The 22,936-nt window shown below is 40.6% G+C and overlaps 1 protein-coding gene across 1 annotated transcript in view; it reads left to right on the forward strand.

The window, feature by feature from the left end:
• Positions 1-22,936, forward strand: part of LOC117334471 (uncharacterized protein KIAA0825-like) — a 33,152-nt gene that overhangs the window by 1,131 nt on the left and 9,085 nt on the right. The window contains 18 exon segments of the mRNA XM_033894114.1: positions 651-822; positions 1,398-2,313; positions 2,697-2,840; positions 8,890-9,119; positions 9,721-9,864; positions 11,274-11,395; positions 11,755-11,908; positions 14,266-14,456; positions 14,907-15,086; positions 15,282-15,419; positions 15,770-15,860; positions 16,215-16,447; positions 18,546-18,600; positions 19,306-19,358; positions 19,475-19,526; positions 19,528-19,618; positions 19,795-19,955; positions 22,179-22,320. Coding sequence (XP_033750005.1) covers positions 651-822; positions 1,398-2,313; positions 2,697-2,840; positions 8,890-9,119; positions 9,721-9,864; positions 11,274-11,395; positions 11,755-11,908; positions 14,266-14,456; positions 14,907-15,086; positions 15,282-15,419; positions 15,770-15,860; positions 16,215-16,447; positions 18,546-18,600; positions 19,306-19,358; positions 19,475-19,526; positions 19,528-19,618; positions 19,795-19,955; positions 22,179-22,320 — 3,269 coding nt within the window.

Here is a 22,936-nt window from a genome sequence, read left to right on the forward strand (position 1 = left end):
CACTTAATATCTAAAATCTATCTCTATTATGAAATATTGTATGTAAATTAATTCAAATGCTTGATTGAATAAAATATTTTGAAATGTCCAGGTTTGATTCAGACAAAGATATAATGGAAAACCATATGGGTTTTCTACCTTACTCACATTTTTACTCCATAAGTAATTTTCATGATCAACAAGCTAGACTGATTGATAAAACTTAATACAACTTGAATTTTAAGTGTTCATTGCTGTAATATGAATAATGTTCAATTTTCCAATATGTGGGCCAGGGTGTCCAATTGTAAATGGCCATGGTTAAAAAACTACATTTAATAATGATATGACAACTAGCAAAAATAATATGACAACTAGCCGGCAATGAGGGACTATTGAAGCTCTGGATCAGCATTTGAAGGAGATTATGAATGTTATCAGTGAAATGTGCTGTACCAGTACTAACTTTGAGTTACCAGATGATTACTGAATACTTATATTCAACCTGTGCAAAATTGTACCTCATATCAGCTGTACATGTACATTTATTTGATTAAAAAAATGTTTTATGCACCTAAACACTCTTTCACTTTTTTATCTTTAAGTTAATGTATTTTTTTCACATTATTGAATTAATCATACAACATAAATACATTCATTTATTTTTGCAGTCTAGACTTTTGTGTACAAGATATTCTCAATACTGTGAACAAGTTACCTGGCAACCGAGAATGGGACGATCCAAGAGATGCCATTGCAAATATGCTGTCAGCCAACATGCTGGAGAAGGACTCGTGCTACGACCCAGAACCAGAAGATGTTCATACAATCCTAAGTCACATTGTAAGGCCATAAGCTATCATTATAATTAAAACAATGTTCATGCAATACTTGTTGGGTTGAAAGATTGGATAGTTTGGTGCCACAGTGGTAATGTACAATGCATTCACGGTTTGAGTCCCCGATTAAATTAATAAAGTTATTTTGGATAAACTTTCTGATCTCATGTCATTTTTCCATTCTTTTTCTCCGAGTACTCTGGTGTTCTCCCACAGAAAGATATCTTATCTTCCAACCAAGCCAACAACAGCTTTGCTTGTTTTGCATTTTAACTGTTGTAAGATAAATAACATTTTTTTTGGATTGTTTTGTTACTATATCACAATTTTATTGCTACATGGCCAGTCATGAACACTAGAGGATAATTATAGGAATTTGTCTTTATATTTGTATGTACATAACTCCAATGATGTCCTCACTGTACTGGCTTCATATCAATCTGATTATCCTGAAGTTTCATACACATGTTCACAACCATCACCTCATCTATATATCAACCATCTGGGGTCACTACTTTGATATTGATTAATTTGTAAATGATGTAAAGTTACTAAATTGGAAACTAATTTTTGTAACAGAGTGGGAGTCTGGAGCAGCACCCTGGATGTGAGGAGGCTATATTACAAGAGTTATTGTCCCTGTCTTCCTCGGAGGGACTGTCTCTCCCTCACACCAGTAGACCTCGTGGGACAGATCCAATGGCATCTATGGCTTCTCTCAACATTGCCACTGACAACTGTGAAGAAAACATTAGTCAGCAATGGGACCGAATAGCTTTGCACTTACGGAGATATTTCACAGATCGTCTGACAAAATTGCCAATTGACAGTCAAAAACAGGTGATGGATTTGTATGAAAACAAGCGTATGGAATACATACAGAGTTTGTCCACTCTGTACCCCTCGGAGGATGTGCTCATCAAGTATCAGACTTTACGGTCCCAGCAGCTGGACCATTGCTTCCATACTCTGCTGCCTGATGCAGACTCTGAAGCATATAATTCTGTAGCCGTCACGAAAAATTGTCGAGAACTAGCTGATATTATTTTGAAAATGATTGATGAAGATTTTGTTATTTTCAATTCTGGTGTGTTCAAAAAGTCATTTAATATCGCGCGAGCAATGCATGACATGTACCTGGAAAAATTTTCAGATGAAATGTCAGCACTTGTTGAAGATATTTGGGAAGAAATTGAAGAAATCATTCGCAAACAGCCCCCTCAGTCTTCCAGTGAGCATAGTCATTTAGGAAAAGGCAACTCTAAACTTGGGAAGAAAGAAAAGGCTCAAAGTCTCGAGTCTGTATTATCAACAAATGTAGCTGATGAGGAAGTGTCAACATTCAGTTTGCCTCGAGATTACATGGAGTCCATCCTCAACGTGGTCACCGCTGTCCTTCACATTGAGGAACATGTAGAAAGCTTGCTGAAGTGTGCGGCATGGGACAATGCTGGGATCTCCAGTAAAAAAGTAAAGAGGAAGGGTAGTCTCCGTGGTAAGTCATAACACTGATGTCAACTGCTGTAGGCCATTTTTTAAAGCTCTTTCAAGATATTTGTTTTTTTTTCTTAATTATTCTCTACAAGCGTTATAGATGGTCTGTGCTGTTGTGGTTGTGTCCTTTGGTAAGACACTTTACCTTAATTGCTCTTGATAGCATGCATTAAGCATACTTTATATTGTTCATGGCTCTTGATTTAGAGGTAAATCCAGAAAACTTACAAACAACAACAATGCAAGAACTGTTCTTCTTATTGAAATAAGAATATCTTTGACAATATAGAAAGAGTTCCAATGAAAAAAAAAGTTGGAATATTTGAAAAGGTATCGGATTACAATCACCGAGATAAACATGGTATTTTGATTTTACCTGTTTAGGTGTACTGAAGACGAGCTCCAGTCCTGAGCCAGTCCGCCGACCTGTCAGCTTTAGCGGCCATGATGATGTCTCCTTCTCCGACAGCTTCTCCTCCTTTGGCTCTTCATTGTCCGCTCTCACAGACAACATGCCCGCTCCTAAGGGTACGTACATATTACAATCACAGACAACATGTCCGCTCCAAAGGGTACGTACATATTACAGTCACAGACAACATGTCCCCTCCCAAGGGTAGATACATATTACAGTCACAGACAGCATGTCCACTCCCAAGGGTACGTACATATTACAGTCACAGACAACATGTCCGCTCCCAAGGGTACGTACATATTACAGTCACAGACAACATGTCCCTCCCAAGGGTACGTACATATTACAGTCACAGACAACATGTCCCCTCCCAAGGGTACGTACATATTACAGTCACAGACAACATGTCCGCTCCCAAGGGTGTACATATTACAGTCACAGACAACATGTCCTCTCCCAAGGGTACGTACATATTACAGTCACAGACAACATGTCCCTCCCAAGGGTACATACATATTACAGTCACAGACAGCATGTCCCCTCCCAAGGGTAGATACATATTACAGTCACAGACAGCATGTCCACTCCCAAGGGTACGTACATATTACAGTCACAGACAACATGTCCACTCCCAAGGGTACATACATATTACAGTCACAGACAACATGTCCCCTCCCAAGGGTATACATAATACAGTCACAGACAACATGTCCACTCCCAAGGGTACGTACATATTACAGTCACAGACAGCATGTCCACTCCCAAGGGTACGTACATATTACAGTCACAGACAACATGTCCGCTCCCAAGGGTACGTACATATTACAGTCACAGACAACATGTCCCCTCCCAAGGGTAGATACATATTACAGTCACAGACAACATGTCCACTCCCAAGGGTACGTACATATTACAGTCACAGACAGCATGTCCACTCCCAAGGGTACGTACATATTACAGTCACAGACAACATGTCCGCTCCCAAGGGTACGTACATATTACAGTCACAGACAACATGTCCCTCCCAAGGGTACGTACATATTACAGTCACAGACAACATGTCCCCTCCCAAGGGTACGTACATATTACAGTCACAGACAACATGTCCCCTCCCAAGGGTACGTACATATTACAGTCACAGACAACATGTCCCCTCCCAAGGGTACGTACATATTACAGTCACAGACAACATGTCCCCTCCCAAGGGTACGTACATATTACAGTCACAGACAACATGTCCCCTCCCAAGGGTGTACATATTACAGTCACAGACAACATGTCCTCTCCCAAGGGTACGTACATATTACAGTCACAGACAACATGTCCACTCCCAAGGGTGTACATATTACAGTCACAGACAACATGTCCACTCCCAAGGGTAAGGACATATTACAATCACAGACAACATGTCCGCTCCCAAGGGTACGTACATATTACAGTCACAGACAACATGTCCGCTCCCAAGGGTATACATATTACAGTCACAGACAACATGTCCCCTCCCAAGGGTACATACATATTACAGTCACAGACAACATGTCCCTCCCAAGGGTACGTACATATTACAGTCACAGACAACATGTCCGCTCCCAAGGGTACGTACATATTACAGTCACAGACAACATGTCCCCTCCCAAGGGTACGTACATATTACAATCACAGACAACATGTCCACTCCCAAGGGTACGTACATATTACAGTCACAGACAACACGTCCCCTCCCAAGGGTACATACATATAACAGTCACAGACAACATGTCCCCTCCCAAGGGTACGTTCATATTACAGTCACAGACAACATGTCCGCTCCCAAGGGTACGTACATATTACAGTCACAGACAACATGTCCCCTCCCAAGGGTACGTACATATTACAGTCACAGACAACATGTCCCCTCCCAAGGGTACGTACATATAACAGTCACAGACAACATGTCCCCTCCCAAGGGTACGTACATATTACAGTCACAGACAACATGTCCCCTCCCAAGGGTACGTACATATTACAGTTACAGACAACATGTCCACTCCCAAGGGTACGTACATATTACAGTCACAGACAACATGTCCCCTCCCAAGGGTACGTACATATTACAGTCACAGACAACATGTCCCTCCCAAGGGTATACATATTACAGTCACAGACAACATGTCCACTCCCAAGGGTGCGTACATATTACAGTCACAGACAACATGTCCCCTCCCAAGGGTACGTACATATTACAGTCACAGACAACATGTCCCCTCCCAAGGGTACGTACATATTACAGTCACAGACAACATGTCTGCTCCCAAGGGTATACATATTACAGTCACAGACAACATGTCCTCTCCCAAGGGTATACATATTACAGTCACAGACAACATGTCCCCTCCCAAGGGTATACATATTACAGTCACAGACAACATGTCCCCTCCCAAGGGTACGTACATATTACAGTCACAGACAACATGTCCCCTCCCAAGGGTACGTACATATTACAGTCACAGACAACATGTCCCCTCCCAAGGGTACATACATATTACAGTCACAGACAACATGTCCCCTCCCAAGGGTACGTACATATTACAGTCACAGACAACATGTCCCCTCCCAAGGGTACGTACATATTACAATCACAGACAACATGTCCACTCCCAAGGGTACGTACATATTACAGTCACAGACAACATGTCCACTCCCAAGGGTACATATATATTAGTCACAGACAACATGTCCCCTCCCAAGGGTACGTACATATTACAGTCACAAACATGTCCACTCCCAAGGGTACGTACATATTACAGTCACAGACAACATGTCCCCTCCCAAGGGTATACATATTACAGTCACAGACAACATGTCCCCTCCCAAGGGTATACATATTACAGTCACAGACAACATGTCCCCTCCCAAGGGTACATATATATTAGTCACAGACAACATGTCCCTCCCAAGGGTACATACATATTACAGTCACAGACAACATGTCCCCTCCCAAGGGTACGTACATATTACAGTCACAGACAACATGTCCTCTCCCAAGGGTACGTACATATTACAGTCACAGACAACATGTCCCTCCCAAGGGTACGTACATATTACAGTCACAGACAACATGTCCCCTCCCAAGGGTACGTACATATTACAGTCACAGACAACATGTCCTCTCCCAAGGGTACGTACATATTACAGTCACAGACAACATGTCCCCTCCCAAGGGTACATACATATTACAATCACAGACAACATGTCCCCTCCCAAGGGTACATACATATTACAGTCACAGACAACATGTCCCCTCCCAAGGGTATACATATTACAGTCACAGACAACATGTCCCTCCCAAGGGAACGTACATATTACAGTCACAGACAACATGTCCCTCCCAAGGGTACGTACATATTACAGTCACAGACAACATGTCCTCTCCCAAGGGTACGTACATATTACAGTCACAGACAACATGTCCGCTCCCAAGGGTTCGTACATATTACAGTCACAGACAACATGTCCCTCCCAAGGGTACGTACATATTACAGTCACAGACAACATGTCCCTCCCAAGGGTACGTACATATTACAGTCACAGACAACATGTCCCCTCCCAAGGGTACGTACATATAACAGTCACAGACAACATGTCCCCTCCCAAGGGTACGTACATATTACAGTCACAGACAACATGTCCCCTCCCAAGGGTACGTACATATTACAGTTACAGACAACATGTCCCCTCCCAAGGGTACGTACATATTACAGTCACAGACAACATGTCCACTCCCAAGGGTATACATATTACAGTCACAGACAACATGTCCCTCCCAAGGGTACGTACATATTACAGTCACAGACAACATGTCCCTCCCAAGGGTACATACATATTACAGTCACAGACAACATGTCCCTCCCAAGGGTATACATATTACAGTCACAGACAACATGTATATGTCCCCTCCCAAGGGTATACATATTACAGTCACAGACAACATGTCCCCTCCCAAGGGTACGTACATATTACAGTCACAGACAACATGTCCGCTCCCAAGGGTGTACATATTACAGTCACAGACAACATGTCCCCTCCCAAGGGTACGTACATATTACAGTCACAGACAACATGTCCACTCCCAAGGGTACGTACATATTACAGTCACAGACAACATGTCCCTCCCAAGGGTACATACATATTACAGTCACAGACAACATGTCCCTCCCAAGGGTATACATATTACAGTCACAGACAACATGTCCCCTCCCAAGGGTATACATATTACAGTCACAGACAACATGTCCCCTCCCAAGGGTACGTACATATTACAGTCACAGACAACATGTCCGCTCCCAAGGGTGTACATATTACAGTCACAGACAACATGTCCCCTCCCAAGGGTACGTACATATTACAGTCACAGACAACATGTCCACTCCCAAGGGTACGTACATATTACAGTCACAGACAACATGTCCCCTCCCAAGGGTACGTACATATTACAATCACAGACAACATGTCCACTCCCAAGGGTACGTACATATTACAATCACAGACAACATGTCCCCTCCCAAGGGTACGTACATATTACAGTCACAGACAACATGTCCCCTCCCAAGGGTATACATATTACAGTCACAGACAACATGTCCACTCCCAAGGGTACGGACATATTACAGTCACAGACAACATGTCCCCTCCCAAGGGTATGTACATATTACAGTCACAGACAACATGTCCCCTCCCAAGGGTACGTACATATTACAGTCACAGACAACATGTCCACTCCCAAGGGTACGTACATATTACAGTCACAGACAACATGTCCCCTCCCAAGGGTACATACATATTACAGTCACAGACAACATGTCCCCTCCCAAGGGTATACATATTACAGTCACAGACAACATGTCCCCTCCCAAGGGTACATACATATTACAGTCACAGACAACATGTCCACTCCCAAGGGTACGTACATATTACAGTCACAGACATGTCCACTCCCAAGGGTACGTACATATTACAGTCACAGACAACATGTCCCCTCCCAAGGGTACGTACATATTACAGTCACAGACAACATGTCCCCTCCCAAGGGTACGTACATATTACAGTCACAGACAACATGTCCCTCCCAAGGGTACGTACATATTACAGTCACAGACAACATGTCCGCTCCCAAGGGTACGCACATATTACAGTCACAGACAACATGTCCACTCCCAAGGGTACATACATATTACAGTCACAGACAACATGTCCACTCCCAAGGGTACGGACATATTACAGTCACAGACAACATGTCCCCTCCCAAGGGTATACATATTACAGTCACAGACAACATGTCCCCTCCCAAGGGTACGTACATATTACAGTCACAGACAACATGTCCCCTCCCAAGGGTACGTACATATTTCAGTCACAGACAACATGTCCCCTCCCAAGGGTACGTACATATTACAGTCACAGACAACATGTCCCCTCCCAAGGGTACGTACATATTACAGTTACAGACAACATGTCCCTCCCAAGGGTACGTACATATTACAGTCACAGACAACATGTCCTCTCCCAAGGGTACGTACATATAACAGTCACAGACAGCATGTCCCCTCCCAAGGGTACGTACATATTACAGACACAGACAACATGTCCCCTCCCAAGGGTACGTACATATTACAGTTACAGACAACATGTCCCCTCCCAAGGGTCTGTACATATTACAGTCACAGACAACATGTCCTCTCCCAAGGGTACGTACATATAACAGTCACAGACAGCATGTCTAACTACATGTACATCATGTAAGTGTGCCCTGATGATGACCCGCCTAAGGCTAACACATGTCAGAAACAAGCTGTACAAGAAGTTATAATTGACTGTTTAGAAATCTGGATTTAGGAGGTGCTTCTCTTCTATTTGTGAAGATCTCTCTAGCCGAGCGATATATTGCGGCTAGTATTTACCAGGGTTACATGTAATTATATACACATATCACATATTATGTTGCTTTTGGATGAGCCATGACAAAGGATTTGAAGGCCTTTATTAATATGTTTGGGTCTGTCAAGATTTAAGTCTGAAATGTTACAATTCAAAATTGATTGAACAGCCCCCCCTAGACCTAACACCTTTTAACATAAATACATGTACACACACATGTACATCAATTATGTGCTTTATTTCCGACAGTTGTGGAAAAGGCTCGAGCGGAAGAGAGATTGAGATGGGAATGGAAACTCATGTTTAAAAAGATTTCCAAGGATTTGTCACAGTGTGTTGACAAGCAGATACGTAACCTCCTAAAGACTACATTAGACAAGGAGTTGAAAGACTGGATAGAACTTCATGTCCTTCAGACAGAGATGGTCAGAGAGGACATCTGGGGAGGAAAACTGGACTATCCCAAGTCTATCACCAAGGTAGGAAGGAAAACTGGACTAACCCAAATCTGTCACTAAGGTACGGATGGAAAGTGGACAATTCCATATATCTATCACTAAATTAGGTAGGGAAGGTGGACTATCCCAAATCTATCACTAAGGTAGGTAGGGAAGGTGGACTATCCAAAATATATCACTAAAGTAGGTAGGGAAGGTGGACTATCCCAAATCTATCACTAAGGTAGGTAGGGAAACTGGACTAACCCAAATCTGTCACTAAGGTACAGATTGAAAGTGGACAATTCCATATCTATCACTAAATTAGGTAGGGAAGATAGACTATCCCAAATCTATCACTAAGGTAGGTAGGGAAGGTGGACTATCCCAAATCTATCACTAAGGTAGGTAGGGAAGGTGGACTATCCCAAATCTATCACTAAGGTAGGGAGGGATAATGGACTATCCCAAGTCTATCATTATGGTGGGGAGGGAAGGTTGACTCAAATCTATCACTAAGTTTCTACTGCTCCATACTGACTGATGAAGATACCACTTTAGATCAAACCTAACTTTAAGTAATTAATTGTTACTGTATTAGTTCACTCTTATATTGTATAATTTTCTGTTTACTGCTCTGTAGTCGGTGCTGGACTTCATGAACGAACTGGATTTTCTGTTGCCCTTCGCCAAGGCCGGATCTGACAGTGTTCTTCACTGTGTGAGGACAGCCTTCGTGGACTCTGCCAATCTGTGTTTACAGAACTTCCACGTCCACCTCACAAAGGTATGATCTTCCACTCTATCCACCATGGCCGTCATCTTAGAAATCGTATTACAGCTGCTTCTCCTTAATGGTTTATTGTATTGAGACAAGACTTACACAAATGAGAATTTTATGTGGTTCACAGATGGTCATATAACTGAAATTTGGACCTGTACCACTTTCACGATAGTCACCATCTTGGAAATGTAAATACAATGTTGTATAAAGTTAGGATTTCCACTTCTATCCATAGAAGTTCTTATTAACAGGAATGTTCTCCATACAAGATGTCTGGCATGGCAGCTTAAAACCTTATCACTGCTTCTGCTAATCAGAAAGTCGGAATGATTTATAATTCTGCTGATCAGATAGTCTGAATAATTTATACTTCTGCTAATCAGATATTCTCAGTGATTTTCTCCTGCTAATTCTCAGTGATTTTCTCCTGCTAATTCTCAGTGATTTTCTACTGCTAATCAGATATTCTCAGTGATTTTCTCCTGCTAATTCTCAGTGATTTTCTACTGCTAATCAGATATTCTCAGTGATTTTCTCCTGCTAATTCTCAGTGATTTTCTACTGCTAATCAGATATTCTCAGTGATTTTCTACTGCTAATCAGAAAGTCTTATGTCCTTTTAAAGAAAGATTTCATAATAACTCTTAACTCATGGTTTATTTTCCTAGAATAAGAAAAAAATCATCATTGATTAATCATATTGGTTCAGCAAAGTAACCTAGAATGCTGTTGTCTTGAGGATTTCCGACAAGACAAGAATGAAACAACCATTAAAGTACAATACATTTATAATGGGTTATGGGTATCACAGAACCATACCGAACTGTTTACACGGACGTTGGATCTCCCACCTCCCGTATATTTATAATGGGTTATGGGTATCACAGAACCATACCGAACTGTTTACACGGACCTTGGATCTCCCACCTCCCGTATATTTATAATGGGTTATGGGTAACACAGAACCATACCGAACTGTTTACACGGACGTTGGATCTCCCACCTCCCGTATATTTATAATGGGTTATGGGTAACACAGAACCATACCGAACTGTTTACACGGACCTTGGATCTCCCACCTCCCGTATATTTATAATGGGTTATGGGTAACACAGAACCGTACCGAACTGTTTACACGGACGTTGGATCTCCCACCTCCCGTATATTTATAATGGGTTATGGGTAACACAGAACCATACCGAACTGTTTACACGGACCTTGGATCTCCCACCTCCCGTATATTTATAATGGGTTATGGGTAACACAGAACCATACCGAACTGTTTACACGGACGTTGGATCTCCCACCTCCCGTATATTTATATACATTGATACTGACAGAGCCCAATGAGACAGATTTAAAAATTAATGTCAACAAAATCTACAGATATTAAAAAATATGATTGTTTGCAGCTAAGTGGTGACATCCCGCGGAATGCTCCCATGAAGAGTTTATATGCGATCCTGTCCAGTGCTGCCTATATCAGGAATCACTTGTATCACTATGAGTCAGTGCTAAGTCCAGAGGAAAGCAGGTATGTCTTCAGCTTAAACCCTGTCCCCTTAATTACAGAGGAATTAATATTGTTGTTTTCTGGGCCAGGCTACACTCTGGCACATTAATCAGATAAATGGCCATTGAAGTGTAGGTACACTGAAGTGTTAACTGTATGAGATGGTAGGGCTAGCCAATGTGGCTGCTCGGTGTAGATTGGAAAAAATGTGCTGTGTATTTATATAGAGATTAAGAATTTGTGTATGTTTACAGTAAAAAGGTGTTCACAGTGCTGTATTAATATAGAGATTAAGAATTTGTGTATGTTGATGTTTACAGTAAAAAGGTGTTCACAGTGCTGTATTAATATAGAGATTAAGAATTTGTGTATGTTGACAGTAAGAAGGTGTTCACCGTGCTGTACAAACAGTACGAGGAGCTAGTGGAGGCTCTGAGTAAACTCACCACCGAAATCCACAATAACTTCATGGCTACTAGTATCCTACACGACACGGAGAGCAACAACTGGGCCGACACCAAAGAGTTCTTTGAGGTTAGAAACAGATTTAATCTTCGCCACAAAATATAACATGACATGGCATATTGTTGTGAAAATCCAACATAAAGTGCTAATTTCTTCATTACTTTAAATCATAAAATGTTTGTTGTTATTGCATTTTTAGCTCACCTGGACCGAAGGTCCGGTGAGCTTATGCCATGGCGCAGCGTCCGTCGTCCGTCCGTCCGTCGTCCGTCGTCTGTCGTCCGTCCGTCCGTCCGTCCGTCCGTCAACATTTGCTTCAAATCGCTACTAGTCATAAAGTTCTTATTGGATTTTTACCAAATTTGGCCAGAAACATCCTTGGCAGAATGGGAAAAGATTTTGCATAAATGGTGACTCTGACCCCTGAGGGGCCAAAGGGGCGGGGCCCAATAGGGGAAATAGAGGTAATTCCTTTAAATCGCTACTAGTCATAAAGTTATGAATGGATTTGAACCCAATTTGGTCAGAAACATCCTTGGGGGAAGGGGAACAGATTTTGCATAAATGGTGATTCTGACCCCCGAGGGGCCAAAGGGGCGGGGCCAAATATGGGAAATAGAGGTAATTCCTATAAATCTCTACTAGTTATAAAGTTATGAATGGATTTGAACCCAATTTATTCAGAAACATCCTTGGGGGAAGGGGAACAGATTTTGCATAAATGGTGATTCTGACCCCCGAGGGGCCAAAGGGGTGGGGCCAAATATGGGAAATAGAGGTAATTCCTCTAAATCTCTACTTGTCATAAAGTTATGAATGGATTTGAACCCAATTTGGTCAGAAACATCCTTGGGGGAAGGGGAAAAGATTTTGCATAAATGGTGGCTCTGACCCCCGAGGGGCCAAAGGGGCGGGGCCCAATAGGGGAAATTAAGGTAATTCCTTTAAATCGCTACTTGTCATAAAGTTATGAATGGATTTCAACCCAATTTGGTCAGAAACATCCTTGGGGGAAGGGGAAGAGATTTTGCATAAATGGTAGCTCTGACCCCCGAGGGGCCAAAGGGGCGGGGCCCAATAGGGGAAATTAAGGTAATTCCTTTAAATCGCTACTTGTCATAAAGTTATGAATGGATTTGAACCCAATTTGGTCAGAGATATCTTTGGGGGAAGGGGAACAGATTTTGCATAAATGGTGGCTCTGACCCCAAAGGGACTAAAGGGGCGGGGCCAAATATGGGAAATAGAGGTAATTCCTCTAAATCACTACTAGTCATAAAGTTATGAATGGATTTGAACCCAACTTGGTCAGAAACATCCTTGGGGGAAGGGGAAAAGATTTTGCATAAATGGTGGCTCTGACCCCCCAGGGGCAAAAGGGGCGGGGCCCAATAGCGGAAATAAAGGTAATTCCTTTAAATCACTGCTAGTCATAAAGTTATGAATGGATTTGAACCAAATTTTGTCAGAAATATCCTTGGGGGAAGGGGAACAGATTTTGCATAAATGGTGGCTCTGACCCCCAAGGGGCCAAAGGGGCGGGGCCCAATAGGGGTAATAGAGGTAATTCCTTTAAATCACTACTAGTCATAAAGTTATGAATGGATTTCAACCCAATTTGGTCAGAAACATCCTTGGGGAAAGGGGAACAGATTTTGCATAAATGGTGATTCTGACCCCCGAGGGGCCAAAGGGGCGTTGCCAAATATGGGAAATAGAGGTAATTCCTCTAAATCTCTACTAGTCATAAAGTTGTGAAGGGATTTGAACCCAATTTGGTCAGAAACATCCTTGGGGGAAGGGGAACAGATTTTGCATAAATGGTGGCTCTGACCCTAAAGGGGCCAAAAGGGAGGGGCCCAGTTGGGGAAATAGAGGTAATTCCTTTGAATCGCTACTAGCCATCAAGTTATGAATGGATTTGAACTCAATTTGGTCAGAAACAGGGGAACAGATTTTGCATAAATGGTGACTCTGACCCCCGAATGGCCAAAGGGGCGGGCCCAATAGGTGAAATAGAGGTAATTCCTTTAAATCGCTACTAGTCATAAAGTGATGAATGCATGTTCTATAAGCAATTCTTGAGGTCTTTCAGACCTTAGAGAGTCTGGACTTCATTAATCTTTAAAGCAGTTGGGATTCCCACACTATAACCATATATAGCATTGTTAGAATTTTACAAATAAAACAATTTGAATATGAACATTATTTCAACATTTGGTCTAATCCAACCAGGTGAGCGATACAGGCCCCATGGGCCTCTTGTTGTTATGCATCTTCAGAAAAATGTCTCGTTTGTCCCCATTTTGGAAAGATGACAAATTCTTTTTGTTTACTGGGAACTCTGGTATTCGTATTATTTTTTAAATCTCTGTGAATATCTTGTATCTAGACAATGTAAATTGTAAATCCGGGTCGTTTTGCAGGGAGAGAGATGTTCATTTACCATCCAGATGTGGAACTACCACATGCGAGGCCTTCGCCATGATGCCTGGTCTATGTGTCCTCCGCGTCTTGGTCAGCGAATCTACAGCAAAGTTTTACACGAATCTATACACATTCTTGCCAAGAGATATGCTCATGCTAAACCTTCCTACAGGCGAACAGAACAGTACAGGTAAGTTAACATTATTACACATAAAGAGTTCGTGAAAATAGTAAGTAATATCTATCTTATCCTGGATTGCCTTAGTTATTTGCTTTACGAAAATGCGAAGTAAGTCACTAAATATAAGTGATAAAGACCTTTACGAAATACGAAATACCTCACTAATAAAAATGATAAAGAACTTTACGAAAATACGAAATTCCTCACTAATATAAGTGATAAAGACTTTTACTTGGATTTTATTTCTACTCACAAAAAATATGTATTCACAATCATTATTTATTGAAAGCTGGCTGGATCCGAACCACCACGTGTCATTTAGTTATATACACTAATGAAGTATATAGGGCCAAATTTTGATTATACATGTAAATGGAGCCCAATTCCAGACCATAGAGACCTAGAAAATCTCTTGTGAATTGTTAAACTTTAGAAAACTGTCATTTTTGTTTCATTTAGAACGGACGTGTTGTCCATACTATTATGTATGGGAGAACTCCTGCTGCCAGCGTGTAGCTCAGTCTCTATGTACCTGGACGTCGGTCACTCTCAGCTACCCCACTACCTCATACAAAACCTTTGTTCCACTCTACTGGCCAGTGTAGCCATTGTCACATCTCCCTTGGACATCTTATACAAGTAAGTAATGAGATGTAGCAGCATCTAATACTTATACGTTAGGTATGAGACTTAGCACCATCTACTTACACAAGTACAAATTCATAATTCAAATTCGTTTTTAGGACTTGGCACCATCTAATTCTTATGCAAATTTTGAGATGTAGCTGTTGTCATGTAAATTTTTAATTGTTTGAATAATTTTATGTGTTCAAGAGTTTTCAAGAGAGGGTTCTATGACTGCTCCGACAAACAGACATCAGAAATTGTCTCTCCAGTAGAGGACGTCCCCGGATCGAACACAGACTGGTTGTCATGGATACAGCCAACCATATTCCAGGCGGGACACAAGCAGTGAGTGTGCATTTATTTATATTATTTTTATAGATAAATCATTTCACCAAAAGCAAGGAAAGCTTATGTATGAATTGTGTCTGTAATAAGAACCACTGACAAACTATATCTGTTTGGGGAGATCTCTGTTGTGTAATTAATCTAAGTAGGATATTAAGCTATGATTATAGAAACTACTAGAATTGGTCAAAAATTTTATCATAAAATTGACCAAGAAATGACTAAAATGGTTCGCAAAAAGATGATTTGATCATAAAAATGACCTAAGTGTAATATTAAGCCATAAAGATAGATACAAATGGAATTGGTCGTAAAAAGATGATTTTGTGATTCATGTTTTCTGTGTGTAGCTACGACGACATGCAGACAACAACAGCGCTGTACATCCAGTGTAAACTTCTCTTGAGTCAGCCGGAGATTGACTGGGCCATGATCGTCAAGGTACTATTATAGAATACACCTCTTCTGCAGATACTGTAGATGGATCAGAGTATTTCTTCTGTTAATTAGCACATTATGTCTGTCTGTGTGTCACTTTAATACATATTTCTTGGCTTATAATTGGGTATTTTTATAGGGCTAAATTTTCACAATTATATCATGAAATTGAATGTTTCCAGATGATGTATGAATTTTTAAAGAAATGTTGAGTTTCGATTACATAACTTTTTTTTATCTCATCTTAATACCTTCTGGTCCAATTAACAATTGGACAGAAGCTTTTAAATTCTGATTTTGTCTGAAGATTTGAAGCAATACATGTACAGGTGATTGTATTTTCTGATTATACTTCAGGCATTGGTGATGAAGAACTTCACACTGCCAATACTTTTCCTGACACAGAGTGTTCTCAATCCATATCGGAACTCCCACAATTCACCAAGGAAGGAAGTGACCTCTAATGTCACAGCTTTGACCTCCGACCCAGATGTCAAACAACTTTTTAATTCCATTGTCAGCGTTCTGTCAAAGTGTTCCCAGCATTTCCCTGATGCTGTTGCTAAAGCAATAGTCCCAGTAATCGATCGGTATGTGTCTCGACTATTGTATACTTTGTATTTATCAGTGTGTCTCGACTATTGTATACTTTGTATTTATCAGCGCTGTACATCCAGTGTAAACTTCTCTTGAGTCAGCCGGAGATTGACTGGGCCATGATCGTCAAGGTACTATAGAATACACCTCTTCTGCAAATACTGTAGATGGATCATAGTTTTTCCTCTGTCAATTAGCACATTATGTCTGTCTGTGTGTCACTTTAATACATATTTCTTGGCTTATAATTGGGTATTTTTATGGGGCTAAATTTTCACAATTATATCATGAAATTGAATGTATCCAGATGATGTATGAATTTTTAAAGAAATGTTGAGTTTCGATTACATAACTTTTTTTTATCTCATCTTAATACCTTCTGGTCCAATTAACAATTGGACAGAAGCATTTTAATTCTGATTTTGTCTGAAGATTTGAAGCAATACAGGTGATTGTATTTTCTGATTATATTTCAGGCATTGGTGATGAAGAACTTCACACTGCCAATACTTTTCCTGACACAGAGTGTTCTCAATCCATATTGTATACTTTGTATTTATCAGTAGTCCCAGTAATCGATCGGTATGTGTCTCGACTATTGTATACTTTATATTTATCAGTGTGTCTCGACTATTGTATACTTTATATTTATCAGTAGTCCCAGTAATCGATCGGTATGTGTCTCGACTATTGTATACTTTATATTTATCAGTGTGTCTCGACTATTGTATACTTTGTATTTATCAGTAGTCCAAGTAATCGATCGGTATGTGTCTCGACTATTGTATACTTTATATTTATCAATGTGTCTCGACTATTGTATACTTTGTATTTATCAGTGTGTCTCGACTATTGTATACTTTATATTTATCAGTGTCTCTCGACTATTGTTTACTTTGTATTTATCAGTAGTCCCAGTAATCGATCGGTATGTGTCTCGACTATTGTATACTTTATATTTATCAATGTGTCTCAAGTATTCTATAATTTATATTTATCAGTGTGTCTCGACTATTGTATACTTTGTATTTATCAGTGTCTCTCGACTATTGTTTACTTTGTATTTATCAGTAGTCCCAGTAATCGATCGGTATGTGTCTCGACTATTGTATACTTTATATTTATCAGTGTGTCTCGACTATTGTATACTTTGTATTTATCAGTGTCTCTCGACTATTGTTTACTTTGTATTTATCAGTAGTCCCAGTAATCGATCGGTATGTGTCTCAAGTATTCTATACTTTATATTTATCAGTGTGTCTCGACTATTGTATACTTTGTATATAGGCATTTGTTAGCAATTTGTTTCAACTGCAATAGTTATGGGTGGGCTTATTACAGACATATCAGGCTTATTACCAGATAAAGGCTTATTAGCAGACATGTTAAGATATCACCAGACATATTAGGGCTTATTAGCAGACATTACTACCAGATATATATTAGGGCTTATTACCAGATACATTAGGCTTATTACCAGATATAGTAGGCTTATTGCCAAACATAAACTCATTACCAGTCATGGACTTCTTAGTTATTACCAGACATATTAGGGCTTATTACCAGACATATTAGGGCTTATTACCAGACATATTAGGGCTTATTACCAGACATATCAGGCTTATTACCAAAAATAGGCTCATTACCAGTCATAGGCTTTTTATCAGACATATGGGCTTATTGCCAGACATAGGCCAATTACCAGACATAAGCTCATTGTCAGACATAGGCTTATTGCCAGACATAGACTTATTGTCAGACATAGGCTAATTACCAGACATGGGCTTATTGTCAGACATGGGCTTATTATCAGACACATGCTTATTGCCAGACATAGCAAATTACCAGACATAGGCTGATTACCAGAGATAGGCTGATTACCAGACATAAGCTAATTCCAGACATAGGCTTAGTGACAGAAAAAAAACACTAATATCTCATTACTCTATGGTAAATTTTCTGCAGATGTGGTGTGAGGAAATAACTTTACTGGAATATTATATAGAGAATATTGAATGGTTTTTCACGAGTATGACATAATATTGATATTTTCACGAGTGTGAATTATTTGTTTATTGAATCACTTTACAGGTGTGAACACTGGGTGTACATGGAGACAAAACACTTACCAGGACGAGATTTTGATGTATGTACTATTTGACTTATTCCTTAAGACATAATAAAAATATCATGTTTCTGTTTTAAACTGAAAATCTTGTCTTTAGTCATAGCACTGACGATTATTTGATTCATGTCACAACCTGTTTCTATTTTAAACTGTTACCTCTGTCCTGAAGTCCATTTGATACATTAATATGATGGACAAATATGTATCAATAGATAGAGATTATTTCATTTAATTTGGGAATACCTCTTGTGAATATTTATGTAAATATTTTATTGGGTAATTATTTCATTTAATTTGTGAATATATCTTGTGAATATTTATGTAAATATCTTATTGGGAAATTACTTCATTTAATTTGTGAATATCTCTTGTGAATATTTATGTAAATATCTTATTGGGTAATTATTTCATTTAATTTGTTAATATCTCTTGGGAATATTTGTGTAAATATTTTATTGTGTGAAGTTTCCTGTACACTGTCCTTCTAGTGTTATTAACAGCAGAATCTACTGTATGTAGGTGAATTATATTTTCCAAGAGATTTTAACATTTTTTACCAGCACTTCAAAGAGACAAACTTCAATATGTGATCAAATATTCTGGACAAACGAAAAAAGAAAAAACACCATAAGGCAGTGATTGTTCATTGTGTTAAATATAAAATATTAAAAGGGCAATGAAAATTAGTTTGTCTCAAAGTAAAATTATTTTCTTTACTTATAGATTCCTGTTTGGATGTACACAATATTTGACCTGATGGAACCGTTCGTACTCAGGTTAGTCTGCTTTCTGTGGTTTTATCAGTTTTAGATATTCGTTTGTAAATTATCTCTTAATTCTATATTCATTAGAAAGTATCTCACAAACCTGAAACCGTACTTTTATTTGACAGAGTACTGAAGCCAGTGTTGGAATATCTGGTGACTAGTGACCGCTCTGGGACATCAGATTCGACCGGTGATGACCGTACTAGCTGAGCTTCCCTGTGGCTGCCCTCCACATAACCCTCCTCCTACCAAGTCACATAAATTTGATGGTTAGTTGCACTTGCTTGTTAAAATTTAATGTTTAAATTTCAAACATATCAAAATAAATATCAATACAGAGTTCATAATATTTTACATTATTTCCCTAAAATGTGTATAAATCATATTGAGTATGTCTGGGGAATATACATGAGCGTGACTCCATTAATGTGTGTTGTTGATCCAGCCAATAAGGAGTTTATTGACGTCTCCCTTCGCACTCTGTTGGGCCAAATGGCCGAGGATGTGTACGTGCTGCCGACGTCTGTGTGTATACTGATGCGTATGATGCAGGAACAGTGCACGATGAAGGGAATCAAGTCACCCCACAAATGTGTCAGCCTCAAGGTAAGTCAGCCAGTGTACAACTGAAGGGAATCAAGTCACCCCACAAATGTGTCAGCCTCAAGGTAAGTCAGCCAGTGTACGACGAAGGGAATCAAGTCACCACACAAATGTGTCAGCCTCAAGGTAAGTCAGCCAGTGTACGACGAAGGGAATCAAGTCACCCCACAAATGTGTCAGCCTCAAGGTAAGTCAGCCAGTGTACGACGAAGGGAATCAAGTCACCCCACAAATGTGTCAGCCTCAAGGTAAGTCAGCCAGTGTACGACGAAGGGAATCAAGTCACCCCACAAATGTGTCAGCCTCAAGGTAAGTCAGCCAGTGTACGACGAAGGGAATCAAGTCACCCCACAAATGTGTCAGCCTCAAGGTAAGTCAGCCAGTGTACGACGAAGGGAATCAAGTCACCCCACAAATGTGTCAGCCTCAAGGTAAGTCAGCCAGTGTACGACGAAGGGAATCAAGTCACCCCACAAATGTGTCAGCCTCAAGGTAAGTCAGCCAGTGTACGACGAAGGGAATCAAGTCACCCCACAAATGTGTCAGCCTCAAGGTAAGTCAGCCAGTGTACGACGAAGGGAATCAAGTCACCCCACAAATGTGTCAGCCTCAAGGTAAGTCAGCCAGTGTACGACGAAGGGAATCAAGTCACCCCACAAATGTGTCAGCCTCAAGGTAAGTCAGCCAGTGTACGACGAAGGGAATCAAGTCACCCCACAAATGTGTCAGCCTCAAGGTAAGTCAGCCAGTGTACGACGAAGGGAATCAAGTCACCCCACAAATGTGTCAGCCTCAAGGTAAGTCAGCCAGTGTACGACGAAGGGAATCAAGTCACCCCACAAATGTGTCAGCCTCAAGGTAAGTCAGCCAGTGTACGACGAAGGGAATCAAGTCACCCCACAAATGTGTCAGCCTCAAGGTAAGTCAGCCAGTGTACGACGAAGGGAATCAAGTCACCCCACAAATGTGTCAGCCTCAAGGTAAGTCAGCCAGTGTACGACGAAGGGAATCAAGTCACCCCACAAATGTGTCAGCCTCAAGGTAAGTCAGCCAGTGTACGACGAAGGGAATCAAGTCACCCCACAAATGTGTCAGCCTCAAGGTAAGTCAGCCAGTGTACGACGAAGGGAATCAAGTCACCCCACAAATGTTTCAGCCTCAAGGTAAGTCAGCCAGTGTACGACGAAGGGAATCAAGTCACCCCACAAATGTGTCAGCCTCAAGGTAAGTCAGCCAGTGTACGACGAAGGGAATCAAGTCACCCCACAAATGTGTCAGCCTCAAGGTAAGTCAGCCAGTGTACGACGAAGGGAATCAAGTCACCCCACAAATGTGTCAGCCTCAAGGTAAGTCAGCCAGTGTACGACGAAGGGAATCAAGTCACCCCACAAATGTGTCAGCCTCAAGGTAAGTCAGCCAGTGTACGACGAAGGGAATCAAGTCACCCCACAAATGTGTCAGCCTCAAGGTAAGTCAGCCAGTGTACGACGAAGGGAATCAAGTCACCCCACAAATGTGTCAGCCTCAAGGTAAGTCAGCCAGTGTACGACGAAGGGAATCAAGTCACCCCACAAATGTGTCAGCCTCAAGGTAAGTCAGCCACCTGTATTTCTCCTTGTTACATAGTTTACCCTGTACTAAGCCCAGAAGGTCAGTATGGAGCCTCTGAACAGTCGGGGGATGGGCATACAATTACAGGAAAATATAATTTTGGTTATAATTTTGATGAACAACAATAATAAGTGTTGGCTTATTGCAGTCCATAGTGTGTCTTGTATAGAATCACCAGAATTCTCAGAATTGCCAGTCAAAGAAATGAGGAGGGGTACCAGTTTGGCCCATTCTACAGCCCCCTCAGTGATTTTTGTATAACATAATGTACACATCCCATTTTGTTGGAAAAAACTGTAGAGTCATCTGCAAATATTCTATGCAAAACCAATTTTGGGTGGACTGATTAAATATATTGGAGTCAAACTGGGGAGGTTAAAATGAAATTTCATCGTTGAAGATTCAATACAAATTCAATATGAGAATAAAAACAATATTCAGAACTAGACCTACTTGTAATTGGTTTTATAAGTTGATTGATGCTGAATATGTACTCTGTGAAGCTCCTTCCCTCTGCAGGCCGTGGGGACAAGGTACCACCAACTTGCCAAGGAGGTCATTGTTAATATGTTTTTTTGTGGTGTTTACTTAATGTGATGTTTTGTTGATGTTCAGATTATTGCGAGCTGTTTGAAGTGTAAGCTGTCGGACTTCAGCTTTATACAGTCCGTCACTGGAGTGACACTTAGTCAGAGTGATAAGGATCTACTACTTCTGTTGGCCGACTGTATCTACAGCACGCTTGTCTACACCAAATGTGAGTAATCAGACTTACAAGGCTCTACTGTACATACAAACCAAAGTGTCCAGACTAATAAGGCTCTACTGTACACACAAACCAAAGTGACTAACAAGGTTCTACTGTACACACAAACCAGAGTGTCCAGACTAACAAGGTTCTACTGTACACACAAACCAGAGTGTCCAGACTAACAAGGTTCTAATGTACATACAAACCAGTGTCCAGACTAACAAGGTTCTACTGTACACACAAACCAGTGTCCAGACTAAAAAGGTTTTACTGTACACACAAACCAGTGTCCAGACTTACAAAGTTCTACTGTACACACAAACCAGTGTCCAGACTAACAAGGTTCTAAGGACATACAAACCAAAGTGTCCAGACTAACAAGGTTCTAATGTACATACAAACCAAAGTGTCCAGACTAACAAGGTTCTAATGTACATACAAACCAAAGTGTCCAGACTACAAGGTTATACTGTACATACAAACCAAAGTGTCCAGACTAACAAGGTTATACTGTACATACAAACCAAAGTGTCCAGACTAACAAGGTTCTAATGTACATACAAACCAAAGTATCCAGACTAACAAGGTTTTAATGTACATACAAACCAAAGTGTCCAGACTA

This window comes from Pecten maximus, chromosome 9, assembly GCF_902652985.1.
Source record: "Pecten maximus chromosome 9, xPecMax1.1, whole genome shotgun sequence".
NCBI lineage: Eukaryota > Metazoa > Mollusca > Bivalvia > Pectinida > Pectinidae > Pecten > Pecten maximus.